Genomic DNA, 20,451 nt, shown 5'->3' with positions numbered 1-20,451 from the left:
AATAAATAAATTTAATGAATAAAAATCGTCCAAAAACATTGATTGAAATAAACAAATTTTTTTTTACCATATGCTTTTTTGTCATCGAATGAAGTTTATAAATTGTGCGTTGGGACATTAGTAAGTTTTGTGGTAATATCTGTAGTTTTAACGTAAAACATTTCCAAAAGTGCATTAATTTAGAATGGAAATCTTAAATTTTTAAGCAAAAAAAATCCTTGATTTTCTGAATCATAAAGTATTGTTTTTACTAACACCCAACATGCATGTGAAAAATAGCGAAATTGAAAGGTGAGAAGCAGGCTTTGTTCTAATGTGGACGTAATGCCGAAACTCAGGTGAATCATTTTGAGTTTGGAAAATCTGGTGGCCATCTTGGATTTCGACGCCATATTAGCTTTTAGCAGTAGAATGATTTTTTACCATCTCAGCGCTCTTCATGTTTAATTAATTAAAGATCTCCGTTAAAAAACAAACAGATTCTTTATTTCTTATCTTATTTTAGCTGTTCAACAGATTGTTCATTTCTATCAATGGTTTTAGACCAAATAAATGAAAGAATTAATGCTATTTTTCAACTCGCAGATATGCAGAACAATCATTCAGGTGGCAAATAAGCGTTAAAAAATTCTACTTGTTAATTTATTTTTGAAGCTTAGGGGCTGGCTCTATTCTAGTAGGGACGTATCGTCAGGAAAAAGAAGAACAAGAAGAATAGTAAGTGTAACGGTGGCATTAAAATTCAACATGTTGAGTGTTATCAAGGTGAAAACTCATTCTACTACTTAAAACCAAGATGGCGTCAAAATCCAAGATGGCCGCCAGATTTTTTCACTCAAAATAATACTCCTATTCTTCATCTGACTCGAAAAATACACCAACTATTGAAAACTTGTGTCTTTGTTGTACCAAAAATGATGTTTGCATTGATTGCACTCGCCATATACGTCAAAATCGTGGAACATGTTTTAGAAAATCGTTCATTTCATAGGGTAAATACCATTGCACACCTAGTTTCTGTAGCCTATCTTACGCAATTTTTCCTCAGCTTTCTGATGGTGATCTCAGAATTCAAAACGAGCGGTGCGCTAATGGTGAAAAAACGATTTTTCTAACAAAATTCAAGATGGCGGCCAAATTCAAAATGGCCGCCGGATTTTTTTTAACTTCAAATGAAAGCTATATCCTTTCTCTATACGATGCCATTAAGTTTGGTATGTGTTCCAAGGGAAATATGAGACATATCACGTGAAGAAATACCAAAGATTTATCAAAAAATTGGCTTTTTTGCAAACTGTTTAGCTAGCTGGCGTACGAGGGGTCCACCAATTTGAGAAAACAAAAAGGACCACCCTTAAGTTTTATCGAAAGCTAGCGATCAGAGACATAAAATTGGAATTCTAACGATGGGTGCCGATGGCGGCCTGGTTTCAGCGAGAATTGCTCAGATTTCTTTTGACCAGGGACCCATTGCTTGATTTCAGGAGGAAACCGGCCTAAAGCCCCAAGCTGGATTCGGATCATAAGGATTCCCTTGACGAGAAATACCAAACGATTTTTCCCTAGAAATAACATGTACACAAAAGGGGCCTTCCTTAATCGAGCGATTAGAGTCCGCGGCTTTTTTTTTTTTTTTTGTTTTTTACAAGGGGGAAATCTGCAAACAGATCCCCTGAGAAGATAACTCAGGGAATGCGGGGATGACGCACCAACGACGACCCGCTAAAACCAGCCTATGCACTGTGCATGAGCAATTCATTTAGAATTGCTCAAGTGGTGAACAGTGCATCGACATGACCCTTGGACTCAGACCCTCATCTCCCCGGAACCACCTTACGGTATTTCTTCGGGAAGGGACCAGTGCATATAGCACAACACGTGTAGCAGAAGTAGCCTAGGCAAACTGCTTCTCCTAGCCGACTTAAACAATGTTACAAGGGACCAGCCTCGGCAGGGCTAATCCTCTGCAGCCAACTCTTGGTCGGCGCGCCATAGACGCTGCAATTCTAACATAATGTGAGTGACAGCCGTAGTTACTGCATTCCAGCACTCGGCATCCGCACACATTCTCTCTATAATATTGTCGGGGGACGTGTCCCCTCCGCATGTAGTGAGCATGCGACCTCTCACAACAATGAAACGGGGGCAATCGAACACGACATGCTCCGCTGTTTCCTCTACACCAGCACAATTGGGGCACGCAGGAGATTCTGAGTGCCCGAACCTATGCAGGTACTGTCTATAGCAACCATGTCCTGACAGAAACTGCGTCAGGTGGAAGTTCACTTCCCCATGGCTTCTACCATACCAATCTGACACATTTGGTATTAGTCGATGGGTCCATCTACCCTTAGTGGAGTTATCCCATTCCTGCTGCCAGCTTCTGAGCGTTTCCTCTTTACACGTGTCGCGGACTCCTCTGGTACCCCTTTGGTTGAAGCATTGAACATCTTCCTTGATGATGAGCCCGATGGGCGTCATCCCGGCTATGATGCACACGGCCTCTTTAGATACCGTCCGGTATGCACTTGCTACTCTTAAGCACATTATCCTGTACGTGCTTTCCAACCGCTTTAGGTTTCTGTTCGTTCTAAGCGCTTTTGACCAGATTGGTCCTCCATACCTTAGTATGGATAGCGCCACGCTTGCCAGCAGCTTGCGTTTGCTGGCAATTACAGCAGAGCTGTTAGACATCATCCTCGAAAGCGACGCTATAGCCGTAGATGCCCTTTTACAGGCATATTCCACGTGGCTAGCGAAGCTCAGCTTGTCATCGATCATTACCCCAAGATGCCTAAGGGATCGCTTGGACTCTATGGTGCAATCACCTACCGAGATAAGCGCCCGTTGCTCGGACTTGCGGTTGTTGACCACCACCACCTCAGTCTTGTGACGGGCCAGTCCTAGTTTCCTAGACTTCATCCATTCCTCAACCAGGGAAATAGAGTGCGCTGCTGTCAACTCTACTTCCTCCATCGATTCACCATAGACCACTAGGGTGATATCGTCGGCGAAGCCAACAATCTTAACACCCGTCGGAAGGGGCAGCCTCAGTACGTCATCGTACATCGCATTCCATAACAGCGGGCCCAGGATTGAACCTTGAGGTACTCCCGCGGTAATTCGAACGCTTTTCTGCCCCTCCTCTGTGTCATACAGTAGAATCCTACCATCAAAATAGCTTTCTAGAAGCTTACACAACTGCACCGGTACCTTGAGGCGGTGAAGCGCGTGTGCTATTGCTTCCCAGCTTGCGCTGTTGAACGCATTCTTCACATCCAGAGTGACAACCGCGCAGTAACGGGTGCCGCTCCTTTTATGCTCGATTGCCACCTCAGCTGTTTGAACGACCGACTGGATGGCGTCCAGAGTAGATTTACCTTTTCTGAATCCAAACTGGTTGTTGGACAGGCCGTCCGCACTCTCCGTATACGGTACTAGTCTGTTGAGAATCAACCTCTCCAATAACTTGCCCGTCGTATCTAGTAGACAGATAGGTCTATACGCCGACGGGTCACCTGGTGGTTTCCCCGCCTTTGGTAGTAGCACCAATTTCTGTCGCTTCCATACATCCGGGAAGATTCCTTGATCAATGCAGCGTTGCATCGTGGTTCTGAACATGTCCGGATCCGTGTTCACTGCCGCTTTTAAGGCAACATTCGGGATACCATCGGGTCCCGGTGCCTTGTTTGACGCGAATGATTTCACGACTTCTGCCAGCTCTTCGTTCGTCACTCTCGCCACTTCTTCTCCTTCATCTGCCGCATACGGCGCTGGGGGCCATGGGCTTATGGGATGGTGCGGGAAGAGTACATCGATTATCGATCGCAGCAACTCGGGCGATTTCTCTTGGGGCGCTATGGCTCCTTTGGTCTTAGCCATTACCACTCTGTAGGCGTCACCCCATGGACTAGAATTGGCACTCTCGCATAGACTTTCAAAGCATGCCCGTTTTCGACTCTTGATTTCCTTTTTGAGAGCCAACTTTGCCTCTCTGAATGCTGCACCGCGTTCCTCTCTTTGTGCTTCTGTGCGTGCGCGTTGCATTCTTCGTCTAGCCCGAAGGCAGATTGCTCGAAGATTTGCAATTGATTCGCACCACCAATACACTGGCGGCCTGTTCTCTCTAGGAGGGGCTTTTCTCGGCATGGAAGCATCACACGCTCGTGAGTCCGCGGCTGCCATGCTGAAAGGGTGGTAGGTCATTTGACATAAAGCCGTTTGGCATAAAGTCGTTTGGCATAATGGTCATTTGGCATAAAGCCGTTTGGCATAATGAGTCTGAAACCAAGCATTTCTTAAGATGATATTCGGATTTACGTTTCTATTGAATCTCTCTGATGACATCAGGCTTGTTTTGGAGACAATCGATACAAAATGACACTTTATTCAACAATGATATGCTCTTGAATAAACTAAAGCATGTAAGGAAAGTTATTGCCAATAGTATTTTATTATTTATTCAGAAATTACCGTTCTTCCAAATATTACTTCTTCTTTTTAGTTACGCTATTGGAATGAATGTTTGCACTGGAGATTTTGATATATTTGGCACAATTTTGCCCTTCTTTCAAACATCGGATGTTCTTTATAAATATGATGTAATTATTATAATAGGTTAAAAACTGTTAATTTAAAATTTAAATAAATTTTACCTTCGTTTATACATAGGAGCTATATTTTTCAGATATTATTTTGTTTTGTTTCCAACTCACAAAAAGGGCTGCAATCAATAACATAGATCTGCTCAAGTTATCAGCGAAAAGAGAGTTTGATTACCACAATTATTTCAATGGGTTGTGATACTTTTACCCCAATGTTGGTTCGCCGAATGTCGTTTCACCGAACCCAAGTTCCCCGAACGCAAGTTCCAAGAATATCCCGTTTCCCAAAATAGCCCGCTTCCCCGAAAAGTTTTTGGCACTTTTGATGGTCGTAACTTCATACATTTCAGGGTGGTGAACGATCTGGCCATCTAATATGCACCCTTCTTTATTTAATTGGCGATTCTTTCTTTTACCGTCCTCAGCATTTTTTGCCAACAAGTGTATAGCCGAGAATGACAGAATACCTCCTTCTTTCAATTGTTTCTCGTTCTATCTCGTTCACCATCCAGCCACTGAAGACTATTATAGCACCTATTCAAACTGCACCACTTTTCGGGGAAACGATTCATTTGGAGAACAGGGGGGGGAACCGAGATTCGTAGAAACGACATTCGGGGAAAAGTGGCACAATCACTTCGATGGTTCTGAACACAATTTTTGATGTCTTTTCGTTTTATTATGCCGCAATAATGTTTGGCTTCCAATCTTCTGTTGGTTTAATCATAAATTTTACCTTCTTTTAAAAATAGGCTGTTCTTTATATTTATACTGTTTCAAATTTTATTATTTTGTTAAGCTAATCGTTTTTATATTTTGCTGTTTTAATAATTCTTGCAAGACGTGCTGATAGAATGATAATTACTTTAGAACCTGCCAATATTCAACATATTTTTTTTTTTTGCTCCTTTCGAGATATGCTGGAAGAAATATTATTTCAATTTCAAATTTCCCCTTCTTTTGATAATAGATAGTGTTTTTCATGTACACTTTCAAAATTAAAATTTATATTGAACCGTTCAAAAGTTTTGCCACTAATAATTTCTTTTGAAAATGTATGGTTAATTTGAGTTGTGCTGTGAGATTTTTTTTTCGTTAGAGACTTATATATTTTAAACTAAAAATAATCTCAAAATAAATTGAGTAATTTTCATCAAGTTCCACGTTCAAACTGGGACAGAGCTTGATCTGCAGCGAAATATTCTATGAGCGTTTGATCTCGGTAAAAGCTACGGAAATGACGATATTAATTCTAAGTCAATCATTATGCCAAACGGCCATTATGCCAAATGACCATTATGCCAAACGACTTTATGCTCAACGGCTTTATGCCAAACGACTTTATGCCAAACGGGGTACAATCTGCTGAAAGTATTTGGGTTCGATTCCCGGTCAGTCCAGGATCTTTTCGTAATGGAAGTTCGTCGTACCGGGGCTACCCCGTTTGGCATAAAGTCATTTGGCATAAAGCCATTTGGCATAAAGTCGCTTGGCATAATTGTCATTTCGCATAATGGTCATTTGGCATAATGAACGTTCGACATAAAAGGAAAAAAAATAGAAATTTAAATATTGCTACTTAAAAAAGGGTCTGGTGATCAAAAGAAGGAAAAATCGTCGATGAAAATGTTAGTAGTTATAATGCAAACCACTAGTTTAACAACGTAATGAGAAAGAACAGCCTATGATCAAAAGAAGGGAAAATCACATATGAGAATGTTAGCAATGGTAATGCCAAAAACATAGCAACTCAGTTTTCAATGATTATGCCAAACGTCCATTATGCCAAATGACTATTATGTCAAACGACCGTTATGCCAAATTATGTTATGCCAAACGGCTTTATGCCAAATGACTTTATGCCAAATAGCGTCCCCCCAAACACTGAAGCTGAGAAGCAGGCTCTGTCCCAGTGAGGACGTAATGCCAATAATACAGCCCCCGATTTAGTCAGCTTTTTGACCCGATTTTGTCAGCCTATTTTGAATTTTTTCTAATAATTGTTATCGTCATGTTTTACCACGTTTACATTAAAATTGATGATGATGTTTGATGTCATGCACGCATGGGCGTAGCCAGAGGGGGCAATGGCAATGCCTTTTATCAAGTGTTAACAATCTATATTACCAATATAAGGGAGGGGGAGCCCCAGATAAAAAAAAAAACCTAGTACGGCCATGCCCATCGCCCTCTTAAAAGTCCATGTAACCATGTAACACGTCAAAATTTGAAAAACAGGTACAAAATAAAATGACCCGAATTTGTCAGGTTCCCCATTTTGTCAGCCTTAAATTCATCGAGGGGCTGACAAAATCGGGTCCTTACTGTAATAATAAGAAAAAGAACTTGTAGAAAAATGCTCTAACAATTACCTATCTGGGAAAATTCCTTGAAAACCCCGTGGGTAAATTTCTACCTTATGGAAATTTCTCAGGATGAATTCCTGAAGAGATGTCTCGAGTTGTTCTTGGAGGTATCGTTAGCTGAATTCCTGTTTGGAATTTTAAAGTAAACCTAAAAAAAATGAGGAAGTCCGTAGACGATACACTTGATAAATTTATGGGGAAATTTCTGACTAAACCACCAATAAGCTTTCCAGTAAATTGCTCTGAGAATCTCTGGAGAAATTCCTGAAGTAAGCCTTTTAAGACATCTCTGAATTCTTTAATGTAGCCTGAACGAAAAGCTTGGCTAAATGCTTTGAGAAATACATGAAAAAATGAGAACAAAAACATCTGATTCAAATCATCCAAACAGAAACCAAGAGAAAAGATTTTTTTTTTTTTTTTTTTAATCTTTATTTGAGTGTATTTTAACGCACGAGGGCTAGTTCTACACTTAAAGAGAAAAGAGTTGTTTAGTTGTATGAATATTTCTAAGAGTTTTATTTTTGAATTACGGCAGTAAGACAAAATAGGAACTGAATTTAATTTTTCATAATTTTCAAGGATTTTATCTGAAACTAATTCAGATATTTTGCTCAAATGTTGCTTCAGGTATTACTTCAAAGATTTCTTCAGGAATTCATTCAGTGATTCTTTTACAGACTGTCTAAGCATTGGCAAAACCTATGGTATTCGGCGTTCGGACATTCTCCACAGAAATCTTTAAGTGACAAACATTTATTACCTTATACATACTACCTAACGTGAGTAGCTAACATTAGTCCTAATCCTATGACGTCCTCCAGCAGCTTGCGCATCCTCTCCTCTACACCACTTCCAACTTTTGCATATCCGCGTCCTCGTCCGGATCGTAGTTGTCGATGTACTCGATCTCGTAGGTGGTTTCAATCGGCGGGACAGATACCACGGACGCACTTCCAACTCCTTCAACGCTCGGCGCCGTATCGGAAGTTTCTGCGACCCCGCCGTCCCCAGTACTTCCGGTCGCGGTGATCGTGTTCGGTCCCCGGCACGAAAGCATGTGCTGCTTCTTGAGGTTCCGGGTGGCGAATTCCTGCTCACACCGAGGACATCGTTCCGCTTGTTTCTGTATGCGATGATATGAATAGAAGTTTTTTATGGCCGGAAAATAAGTGAAGGGGAGACGGTTACATACCCTTAGAGCGCGGATTTGTCCCAGCAGAAGGCCTTGTTCAGGTTTCACCCGAACGTTGGTCTTCAGTCCGTGCGCCAAGAACATGTGCTTGTTGTAGTAAAAGTGGTACTTGAAGTCCCGGTTGCAGCAGATGTAGTTGTCTCTGTAAATATGAAGAAGGGCATTGGTAGGAATTTTTACTTTAAGTAGTGACCACATGCCGGTAAAATGGAACCGAATAGGAAGCACAAATATATATAAAAAAATGTAAATAGATGTTAATGCTTTCATAAGTTTTTTTTCGAGAATTCGGTCAGACATTTTTCAAAGGATATTTATTAAGATGTTTCTCTTGGGAATCACGGTGCTGGTAGAAGGTCTTTTAGTTTTTAGACTTGGTCTCTATATTAATTGAAGTCTTTAAAAAAATGTATTATAATGTCTCTATTTTAACCAAAATGAGCTTGAGCTTGATTGGCCGCCCGTGGATGCTACTCCAGTATCGCCAGATCAGCTGCACTTACACAAGGAACCAACCGAATGACTGCTCGGGACTAACAGACACCCTCAGTGTATAAGTGCTAACGATCTTCTATTTTTAGGCAACGATGGCGCCTGCCACGTCAGAATGCAAACCAATGTGAGGAATGGGGAGGAAATAATGTTGCACTTATACTGGTCCACTGTTTTTTTTTTTATTCATAGTAGGGTACAAAAAAGTTTCAAAAGCCTGGCCTGTTGTGTGTTGGCACGGTGTGGGACTCTAAAAACTAAAAAATTCTCCCTACTGCTCCTGTGCCTCGATCTCCCCCGGAACTACATCAGGCAACTTCATCGGGGGAGGGCTGTCCTCATGCACTTCGTCAATCTCAGCCTCTAGCTGTTCTGCTAGTTCGCCGTTGGAGCTTAATGTCGTTTTGCCCAATTGGCGGTTGAAGATCTCGCCGGGACATTGGACAGCTTTCTGTGCGACGACGCATACTTCCCTTAGGCTGGCCTCGCGTCAGAGCCCTGTTGAACTTCTTCTGGACACTCATGTGCACTTCGTTGCTCTACGACGACTCGTTCTCCGTTGCTGCTGTTCGAGCTCTCCTAGTTGACCAGTTGGATGCCGAGATCGGTCCAGCGATTTCGGTTGGAGGATGACTTCCGGTTCACTGGCGCCCCGACGACCCAAAGCTGGTTTGTGACGATCGATGCTACTCGGCCTAGTCCCCGACGGTGGAGCTAGCCTACTCCGGCTACGCGCTTCTTCATGCTTCGATACTGGCCGGTGGAGTGCCGAAGTCGGTCCAGCGATTCCGGTTGGAGGATGTGTAACGGTTCGTAGTACTCCCTCAGCAGGTTATCGAGGTTTATCGCGGTTAGTGTAGTTTTCGTGTCATTGAAAATTTATAATTCAAAAAAGTGTTTGTGTTGTGTGGTCACCCGATCGATACGCAGCCTGCCAAATGCTACCATAACTTGAAGCCACAGACCAATAAAGGACTCTGCCTAAATCTCATGGGATCAACCATTGGTAGCAGGCCATGATAAGCATTCAGGAGCTCCGCAGTACTCAATATCGGCCATTTGCCCAAGTATTCCCACCAGTGCACAGTGGTCCAGAAATCAGTTTTACGCGGAAAGATGCATTTTGAGCTTTAGAATGAAACATTAGACGAAAATGGTCTTCTACAAAGTTTTTTGTATTAGTTAAGCCCTTTGTTTGGTGTTATTGAAAATTAGGGTGGACCATATTTTCATAGAAATTGTGTAACTAACTTTCTTATTTGTAGAAATTATATTATACATGCTTCCGCAAAGTTGTAGACCATTCAATTTCAAAAAACTTTGCCAAACAAAGTTTTTTTTTATCTCTTAAATTGACCGATTTAGTGCTTTTTTCCTACGGTGTCATAGGGTGGTCCGAACAAAACTCGTTTTCTGGCTCTAGAGTAGACCTATTCATATTTTGAAAAATGTCTGAAAACTCCCCAGTCAACCAATACTTTAATTTTACATGTAGAAATGAACTTCTGGTCAAAATTTCCGTCAATTTGGAGTGAATTTAGGTGTGCTTCAATTCAATTATGTGTTTTGGGCTATTTTCAAGCTTTAAAAAATCATAACTACCGAAAGGAACACCAAAATTAATCTGAAATACCTCTACACAGTAATTTATCCAGTTCTACGAACTTTTGTCGAATACGGTTTTATGATTGGAGCAAGTTTTAACATAGTTTGGTTAGGTTTGTGTCTCGAGGTTCTTGAAAATCTCTATTTTCGGGGAATGTTTTCTCTGGAAAGCATACTTGTATGAAAATTTCAGATTTTTAATTTTCAGACATGATAACTATGCACATCTAAAAGTCAATCCCGTTCAAAGTTATCATTTATCTTACGAAAGTCAATTATAAAAAAATAAGTAATGATGAAGCACATTTGTAAATCCGCTGTGAGTGAGCCAAAAGCACCACCGTGAGCTTCAAAGATCATAAAAAATGAACACGTTAGCACTGCCTTTTTTCAGTCAATGATGATGATTGTTTTCAAATCGTTTCAAATGGTCAGTGAAATGCGATCAAAACAATCATCAATTGGAAAGAAAAAGCAATGCTAACTTGTGGCGAGATGGACCAAACCTGGTCTTAGCCTGTCTGAACGACAAATACAAAGAAAAAAATGCTAACTTGTTCAATTCATTCATTCGTCGGTACATGTGTCACGCACGATTTAACTTTCATCAGGTTGCGATGCTATGTTCGATCTTTGGGCATTTTTTGTAATTTATTGCCCCAATCAACATGTAAGCAGTTGATGATCAATGAATTCATAGATTTATTATGTTTGATTCCCGTTGACTACGGCTTGAAGAAATAATGTTAATGTGTGTTTTCTATACCGTATATATTGAGAAAACTGGGATTTTTGGGTACTGTGGCGAACATTGCGAGTTTTACGGTTCCCCAAAACTAACATAGATGTACAAGAAGCAAACAGATTTTGTAAACCAAATCAAATGAATTCGGCTCCGTTATGCCTGTCGGCGCTTGAGCCTACCAAATAAACGAATAAGTAAAAAAAAATACTGTGGCGAACAAATCAGGATCAAACAATGTTAAAACTCAATTTAATCTTATTAGCGTCTTCGACAAACTTTAACAAAATAAAATTAACTTTCAAATAGTGGTAATAGCAAGTGGTTTCGATTTCCCACATGCCAGTTATGATTTTTCAAACCTTGAAATAAGCCCAAAAACACATTTTTTCAATTCAAATTTCTCATCAAAGTAGTCTATGAAACACTTTTAGAGCTTTAACGACGGCATTCATAAGACAAAATAAAATTGTATATTATATCAAAAAATTACAGATGTGTTATATTTGTAAGTCTAATAAAATGCCCTGAAAAACAAAAGATTTTAAGCAGAAAAACATCAATAACTTTTGAACTAAAATAGATATTAACAATGTTTTTGCATGAAAATTTGCGTTTTGTTAAGTTCTTAAAGACGTTCATAGACCGCTTTGACGAGAAATCTGAAATAAGAAAGATAAAGCTCTAAAACTATTTTGAAAATTTTCATAGTAATGTCTTCTTCTTCTTCTTCTTCTTCTTTCTGGCGTTACGTCCCTACTGGGACAGAGCCTGCTTCTCAGCTTAGTGTTCTTATGAGCACTTCCACAGTTATTAACTGAGAGCTTACCATGCCAATGACCATTTTTGCATGCGTAATATCGTGTGGCAGGTACGATGATACTCTATGCCCTGGGAAGTCGAGAAAATTTCCAACCCGAAAAGATCCTCGACCGGTGGGATTCGAACCCACGACCCTCAGCTTGGTCTTGCTGAATAGCTGCGCGTTTACCGCTACGGCTATCTGGGCCCCATATTTTCATAGTAATGTATTTTTTTATTATTTTACATTTTGAGCATGACAATAAAATTTTAGACAAAAATGATGTTCTACAAAATTTGTTCTAAAAATGTGAGCTTTCATACTGTGTCATTTAAAACTAGGGTCCACAATATCACACAAATCATATAATCGAATTTTTTATTTGCAAAAAAAGTATATAGTCTTAGGCAAAGCGGTAGAACTTGAAATTTTGATCAACTTTGCCAAAACAAGTTTTTCTGTAGCTCAAATTTTGACCAATCTAGAGCATTTTTCCTAATCATCGCTGGGTGGTCCAACAAAAAGAAGTTTTTCAACTCTAGTATTTTTAATATTATATTCTCGTCAAAGTCTTCTATGAACGGCTTTTAGAACTTAATAAAACACAAATTTTCATGCAAAAAGATTGTTGATATCTGTTTTAGTTCAAAACTTATTAAAATGTTTTTGATAAAAAATATTTGTTTTTCAAGACATTTTATTAGAGTTACAAAAATAACACATCCGTAATTTTTTGATATAACATACAATTTTATTTTTTCTTTTGAATGGTGTCAAAAGATTTTTTTTATGTTTGCCCCAATCAGAGATATTCTCAATCAAAGTAAGCATTTTTTTGAGAGAAAAACAACAATAACTCCCAAACGGAAGGAGATAGCGAGTTTCTTCACTCACCACAAAGTACGCATTTTTCAAAGCTCTAAAAGTGTTTCATAGACTACTTTGATGAGAAATTTGAATTGAAAACTCTAGAGCCAGAAAACCAGTTTTGTTCGGACCACACTATGACACCGTAGGAAAAAAGCACTAAATCAGTCAATTTAAGATATACAAAAAACTTTATTTGGCAAAGTTGCTTGAAATTGAATGGTCTACAACTTTGCGGAAGCATATATAATATAATTTCTACAAATAAGAAAGTTAGTTACACAATTTCTATAGAAATGTGGTCCACCCTAATTTTCAATAACACAAAACGAGGGACCTTACACTCAAAATAATCCACACGTCATTGCTACGTGAAAACATACGTGGATTTTTTCCATACTACTTTTCACGTAGCACTTACGTGGATCATAAGTAACACAAAATGAACGCATGAACTCTCGAACTCAATCCATTCCATCGGAGTTTCACGTAACAGCTACATGGATTTTCACGTAGCTTTTACGAAGCGTTTACATCGATCCTAAATGTTATTTCATTGAAAGTTATTGAAGTATGTTTATAGAAGCCACTCTATTTTTCAAGTATTTTTTTCAATTCGAATATGTTGAACGATTTATATAGACGTAATTATGTACTGAATACAGGTGATACAGGAACATATTGAATCAAATATTTTCATCATAATAGTCGAATCCCGCTGGTCAAGGATCTTTTCGTAAAGGAAATGTTCTTGATTTCCAGGGCATAAAGTGTATCTTCGTACCTGCCACACGATATACACATGCAAAAATGGTCAATCGGCAAAGAAAGCTCTCAGTTAATAACTAACTGAGCGCCAGAAAGAAGAAGAAGAAGTCATCAACAGTTTATAGGTAAACTAATGTTCTGCTAGTTTGCTGCATTGTATTGCTGGGTGTCACGGCACAATAATGAAACCGCCGACTTCGTTTGTGGTGAAACCGGATACATAATCTAGTTCTGAACACTAATTCAGTTGAATGTTACGAAATACTCTAATTAAATATCAACTATTTACAAACGCACTATCTCCGTTCACTAATAAAAGTCCGTCCAAGGCCAGTTCCATCCGTAAATCTTTCGGTACTAATTTTTACTAGTTTAATCGATCCTGCTGTTCGTTTCCTAAAAGACATTGATGAAAATATTTGTTGGTATATTAATTGAGCTAGAATCCTCAAGAATTCAAACCATATTTACCTTGAAATCGAAATAAAATACGTTTTCAATACTGTCCGCTCTCAAAGTTCTTGGAAACATCAACAGGCTCCATCTTGAAATTTGAGCTAAACACAGAATGAATGCGATATGCAAGTGTCAAAATGAATTTAAGTGGCTACGTGAATTTCACGTAAGTGCGATAGGTTAACTACAGTAAAAATGACCAAGTCTTCATTTGGTGTTTATATAGGTTTTGGTAATCATTACCTTAGTCAGGTGAAGTCTAGGCAAAATGAATTTGGAATGATCTACGTGACTTTTTACGTAGCAGTGACGTGTGGATTTTTTTGAGTGTACTAATACAAACAACTTTGTAGAAGACCGTTTTTGTTTAATGTTTCATTCTAAAGCTCGAAATGCGTCTTTCCGCGTAAAACTGATTCCTGAACCATAGAGGTGCAGTGATAGAGGTGGGACAGTGAGTGTGGTGTCTGGGGGACACAGGAATAATTTGGAGACCTTAGTTGTGAAAGGCAGTAATACCTCTGCACATGTCAAGTACCATGTCAACATTTCCCTCCCATTCCCAAATTGACCTGCATTCGGACGCAGCCGGCGCCAGTATTGTTTGTTATAATAATGATAGCATCAGTACTTACATATTGAAGATGCTACTGATCCTGAGTATCATCTGTTGATTCCTTGTGTAAGTACAGCTGTTCTTGCAATAACGGAGTAGCAACTGCGGGCGGTCTTTAAGGTGAAACATCTCGGAATCCAAAGATGGTCGGCACAATGGCCGACTTGTGCCCATACTCACGTTTTCAAAGCACTAAACTAGAGAAATAGTTGGAAAATGTTTCTGATCTTCTTATTTCAGGCTTTCTGCTAGTGCACAAAGCCAAAATAAAAAGTGCACTGTTGTTGGATGCTTTATTCGTGAGATTTGTGCCTTTGAAGTTTCAGTGCAATCTTAGAAGTTGATTCAAAGGGTTTCAGAGCGTCTTGTTGGGTAGTGCTTTGTGAAGCCCAAGCAGGACAGTTCGATTTTGCGTCGTCAGATAAGTTTTGCTCACGGTTTCGCGCGTGTTTTCGTCGCCGGAGATTTTTTTTTATTATATTTTTTTTTCCTATTTCGGAGCGTCTTGCTGGGTAGTGCTTCGTGAAGCCCAAGCAGGACAGTTTTGCGTCGTCCGATAGGTTTTGCTCACGGTTTCGCGCGTGTTTTCGTCGCCGGAGTTTTTTTTTTCTGCGCGTATCGTTATTTTATACAATCCGATGACTCTCGAGGGGTTGGTTTTGCTTTTTACTGGCTATTGAGCAAAAATATTACTGCACAATCGACAAGCATTTCGCGAAATACTATTTATACTATAAATAAACTATTGTTTTCTCTTATGATTGCCGGCATTCAAAAGATTAAATTGAAAACACTTAAATAACAAATGTTTATGGTCTATCGCCAGCTTTCTAGGCGAATCCTGACAATATACCTTCCCCAACCTCCAACTCCGTAGCACTTATGAGGGTGTCGCTGAGTCGGTGGCCTTTCATTAAGTAAGTGCTACATCAACATTTCCTTCCCCTATCCCAAGTTACGGTTAAGATGGGCGTGGCCGGGAATAATGATATTCATGCTTTTAGTATTCTTGTTTATGATTTGAACAAGGTATACTCCCCTGCCTTGTTCCTGGAAGTAGTCAGGATGAGATTATTAAAAAGAAACATGAATGTTGCTAGTATCCAATCTACGAAGTATACCGTAACTACGCTAACGCTAATCTTAGAAGTTGATTCAAAGCTGTTTCACCTTAAATCGTTGGAGGATTTGTTCAAAAACCCCAACAAAAGTTCCTACACCCATTTTCTCGTTATTTTTTTTAGACATTTTCATATGATTTCTTCGAGAATTTATCCATGGAGACTCCCAGGACTTTCTCCGAAAATTCATCCAGGGACTGTTAGGGGGATTCCGTCCTTCTTCTTCTTGGCATTTCGTCTTCACTGGGACAGAGCCTACTTCTCAGCTCAGTGTTCTTATGAGCACACTTCCACAGTTATTGACTGAGAGCTTTATGGCAAAGTTGCCCTTTTTCGCGCTTCGTATATGATACGCTATGCCCAGGAAAATCAAGGAAATTCCCATTACGAAAAGATCCTGGACCGACCGGGAATCGAACCCAGACACCTTCAGCATGGATTTGCATTGTAGACGCGGACTCTAACCATTCGGCTAATGAAGGCCCCATAACAAGCAAATTACTGCTTTTCAAAATGCTCTGAGGACATATTGTTCCCGGAATACAGAAAAAGGGAGAAACTCAGGATGACGAGGCACTTACCTGTAGCTGATGCAGAGATGTTGCTGGTACTCTTCGGGCGTCACATGAGCGGCCAGACACACTCCACACTGCAGCGGTTTCGGATGCTCGTGGTGCGTCTTGTGGTCGTCTAGCTTTTCCTTGCAGTTGTACGATTGAAGGCAAACATCACAGACGAAGTATGTTTGGATCTGAAACGTAGATTTCAAGATTAATCAAGTTGATCCCTTTGGTTCAGGACTTGATCACCTACATTATGAGTCTTCTCCATGTGCATCCGCAGTTTGTCCTTCCGACCGTACGATATCTCGCAGTGGTCGCACTTGAACCGCACGTCCTGGTGGACCGATTTGATGTGCCTGTTCAGATGGGTATAGGACTTAAACCCATACCCGCAAACGCTGCAGGTGTGCGTCCGCTGGTTCGTATGGGTCTTTATATGTTGATTCAGCGTAGACTTGGTTTTGAAGCTGAGTCCACAGTCGGGACACTTGACCTCGAATGCGTTCAGGTGCGCCTGTTTGACATGCAAAAGCATCTCCGGTCGCGTGTAATATTCCATTGGGCAGTACTCGCATTTGAACTGCCGCACGCTCTCGTGTCGCTTTCGGTGCGTCTCCAGAGCGAACTTCTGCTCGAACGATAGGCCACAGGTGTCGCACATGAAATCCCTGTGCTCGAGTCGTTTGTGCTTATCCAGCTCCTTTTTCGACTCGAAATGCAAATCGCACCGTTTACAGCGTTGTAACGTTGGGTACATTTCCCTCCTAAAGGTTAAAGAAACGAAGTACAAAAGCTTAGTATAATCACGCATGCAATGCATAACGAACTGAAAATTATGCAATGCATAATGGACTGAAAACGTTGATGATCTTCTTATCTTAAGCTTTCTGCTATTGCACAAATCTATAATAAAAAGTGCACTGTTGTTAGATGCTTCTTGCGTGAGATTAATGCCTTTGAAGTTTTAGTGCAATCATGGAAGTTTGATTCAAACTGTAAGAAGTGGTCATCAGAAGTGCCCGACCATGTGTCATCTAATGAATATTTGTCAGATCCAGAACGATATTTGTCGTTCCTGTACATGGAACGCTAAAGCTTGGAACAACAACTCTGCTGTTGTAGGGCTTTATACAAGCACAGATTTAAATTTCTGAACTGAGGCTGTTTAAATTTAACAAAACATTACAATTAAATGATTAACAAAACTGAAAACAAGACTTAATACCTATAACAATAACTTACTTGTAATGCTTATCCATGTGCAGATCGAACGTATGCGGATAGTACGTCTTGAACTTGCACTTATCACAATGCATCAGCTCGCTCCTCCTCTCCGACTTGACCGGCGACCGTTTGCCCTGCTTGCTTTTCCGCTTTCCGCTTCGCGCCAACAACGATTCATCCAGCTGGAAATCACCCTCCGAATCCTCGTCCTGCTGGTGGCTGTCCGTCGTATTGTCCAGAATCTCGGACAGATCCCGATCGGCGTAGTGTTCGGAAGCATTGGACAGCCGCTCCTCGATCATGTCGTCCTCGTCTAGGACCATCTCCATCTCTTCTTCCTCAACAGCTTCAGAAGGTTCATCCGTCTTCAACCGTTTCAATGGCCTGTTGTCCTCGTCTGACTCTTCGATGGTTTTCTTCGGTCGACCGGGTTTTTTCTTCGGCGTGTCCTCTTTTTTAATGACCTTTGGACGTCCCCGCCTTCGTTTCACAGCGCTTTCAAGATATTCCACGATCATTCCGCTGTCGTCGACCTCAACTTTGATCAACGCGTTCTCCATAACTTCATGGGTGCTGTCCTCATCGTCCCGGTTCTCGTTCTTAACATCCGGCATACTGCCCACATCGTACTGCGGAAATTCGTCCAACAAATCACCGAGGTCTACTTCCACATCCACATCCAGCACGTTCAAATCCTTCAACAACGCCGAGAGATACTCCTTCTCTTTGAACAGTTCGTCCAGCGTGGAAGTGTCCCCTCGCTTGACGAGCGCCAAACCGAACGCTAACTTCAGAACGTAGTTCAACCGCTTCCGATAGGCCAGAAACCGGTCCAACTCCTCCAGACATGGACCACAGATGGCACTCGGTACGAGATGCTTCAGATCCTAAAAAGAAGAAACATTATTAGCACCATCCAGCTGCATTGGATAAGGAAACCCAATTCTATGACTCTATCTTGAATGTCGACATTGCATCGAAAAGGTAATTGTGTTAATTTTCACCAGGTTTAAGGGCTGTTTTTTTAATTAACGGATTTGAATATTTTTTGTCAGTATACTGGAGTTATTCCGGTGAGTAAATGGGTCAAGTCAGATGGAATACAGCTATTTTTTGGGACATGCCAAGCTATCTTTATTTATTTGCAATGACATTCATTTTAAATTGCATAAACCATTAAGATCTGATATTCATCATATAAATGAAGAGGTTTGCACCATTTAGAATGTACCGGATGTCTCCACTCGGACAAAATGCCCTGAGGAGCTAGCAGTAGTATTGATGGATACCAAAACGTTTCTATTTTAGGAAACTAGATATCAAACATAACAATAATTATTAACAAGTGCGTTCCCATGTGCTTGGCACAGATGTTTAGATATAAATTACAAGCATAATTCTTCATTCCGACGTAACTGCAAAAATAAACAAATCGAGATTTGCTTTGCATGGGTTTGACAAACGCATAATCTACATATTGAGTCCAAAAAAGTAATCCTAAAACATTTTTTTTATTTTTTGAAATAAATTTCAATTCTGCCCTATGTGCACTTTACTCAGTGTTTTTAATTTGGCTACATACACCCTACCATTGCAAAGCGACTCAACTGTCAACATTTTTCATGCTAGCACATACACCGTACATATGCTCATAGCAAAGCGACCTATATGCAGAATCAAAACATAAAATTTTAATCAGCAGATACGTCATACTGTTTTCGAATTACTAAACATGTTGGAAATCGAGAGATTCGGATTTTCACAGCTGCAGTAAGCTGACGGGTCGGCAAACTGATGTGGAACATCATCAGTATTCGGTTTTAGACAAATTTCTCACCAAATTTTTCACAAGAACTGTTCTCCATTTACTTTTGTTACTCACGGCTCCGTCCGGTGATCCTGTTAGTCGAGTTGAAATTGGAAACATTCAATATTCGTTGTAGTTGAACGTAGAAACTGACGAATAGAACAAACAGTTTGTACTTTATTATATTTTATGGGAATTTGCAAACCGGTGTATGTGCAACTTCAAAACAATACTGGTGTATATGACGTGACGCATGTGATAAATGAGCTGTCAAACCGACGCATCAAGCAAGGTGTATGTATCAAGCAAGGTATGATATCGACGAATCATCATGGTGTATGTGAGCAGCACAAAGCAAAAGGGTTTATTCGATAATTTCACCAGTTTTTCAATCTAATTCAAAACAAATCGGAATTGTTTAATAGTGGTTAGAAACGGTGTTCTTTTTTTCAACTTATAGAAGACACAACAATAGAAAAAATGCAAAACATTTTAAACAGGATTTAAAATGCTTTACAATATATTGCATCGCATTTTTCTCGAATCCTTCCAAATGTTAGATACGCCGATTTGAAAAATTAGGCTTGAATTGACCACTTTATCGTAAATTTGAGGCCTATACGGGTTAACATCAGACTCTGTTTTGGTAAATGCGGGGTAGTGACATTCTGTATTGTGTCATAAAATCGGTCACTTACCGCCGGGATGGGAAAGGTCAGATCGTCCAACAGGTCATCCAGTTTGGTGCCGCCGTATTTTTCGCTGGGCTCGCCGAGATCGGTCATCTGTTCCGTGGCGGCCTTTGGCTGCAAACAGGACCGACAGACATGCGGGAAGCGCTCCAGCTTGAAGATGGTCATTGCGGCTATCGCTCGTCGATACTTATCTAAACTAAAAGTAAAACTAGCACAAAATGTAGGGGAATCTACGAAAATTTCACTGAAATTTAAGTTTTGAAGCAATAAAGCCACCAATTTCAACTTTTTTCTTGTAAAATGTATGTAAACAAACGCCAGAAGCCGCCGTCAAAACACTGTTCTGTCGCACGGGATGCACAAAATTGCATCAGGGGTGTGCTGCAATTTTGTCGGAGTTCCTGTTGAATTCAAGCCTAATTTTTCAAATCGGCGTATCTAACACTCGGATGGTTTCGAGAAAAATGCGATGCAACATATTGTAAATAATTTTAAATCCTGTTTAAAATGTTTTGCAGTTTTTCTATT

At 40.2% G+C, this 20,451-nt stretch overlaps 1 protein-coding gene across 3 annotated transcripts; it reads right to left on the bottom strand.

Annotated features, from left to right (window-relative positions):
- Positions 1-7,710: 7,710 nt before the first annotated feature.
- Positions 7,711-20,278, bottom strand: LOC5578258 (GDNF-inducible zinc finger protein 1). 3 transcript variants are annotated; one of them, XM_021841793.1, is made up of 7 exons: positions 20,210-20,225; positions 19,927-20,119; positions 17,440-18,308; positions 16,448-16,961; positions 16,216-16,385; positions 8,166-8,307; positions 7,711-8,096 (listed from the first exon to the last, which is right to left on the bottom strand). In XM_021841793.1, the coding sequence occupies exons 2-7, from the start codon at positions 20,086-20,088 to the stop codon at positions 7,815-7,817; spliced, it is 2,139 nt and encodes a 712-aa protein (XP_021697485.1). In that variant the 5' UTR covers positions 20,089-20,119; positions 20,210-20,225; the 3' UTR covers positions 7,711-7,814. The 3 variants fall into 3 exon arrangements, with proteins under 3 accessions (XP_021697485.1, XP_001663782.1, XP_021697486.1); XM_001663732.2 differs by having other exon boundaries at positions 19,927-20,278; XM_021841794.1 differs by lacking the exons at positions 19,927-20,119; positions 20,210-20,225 and adding an exon at positions 19,304-19,463.
- Positions 20,279-20,451: the final 173 nt, after the last annotated feature.

The sequence above is a fragment of the Aedes aegypti genome, chromosome 2, assembly GCF_002204515.2.
Source record: "Aedes aegypti strain LVP_AGWG chromosome 2, AaegL5.0 Primary Assembly, whole genome shotgun sequence".
NCBI classification, from domain to species: domain Eukaryota; kingdom Metazoa; phylum Arthropoda; class Insecta; order Diptera; family Culicidae; genus Aedes; species Aedes aegypti.
Note: the sequence above shows the minus strand (reverse complement) of the source record. Positions and strands in the feature narration are given on the sequence as shown.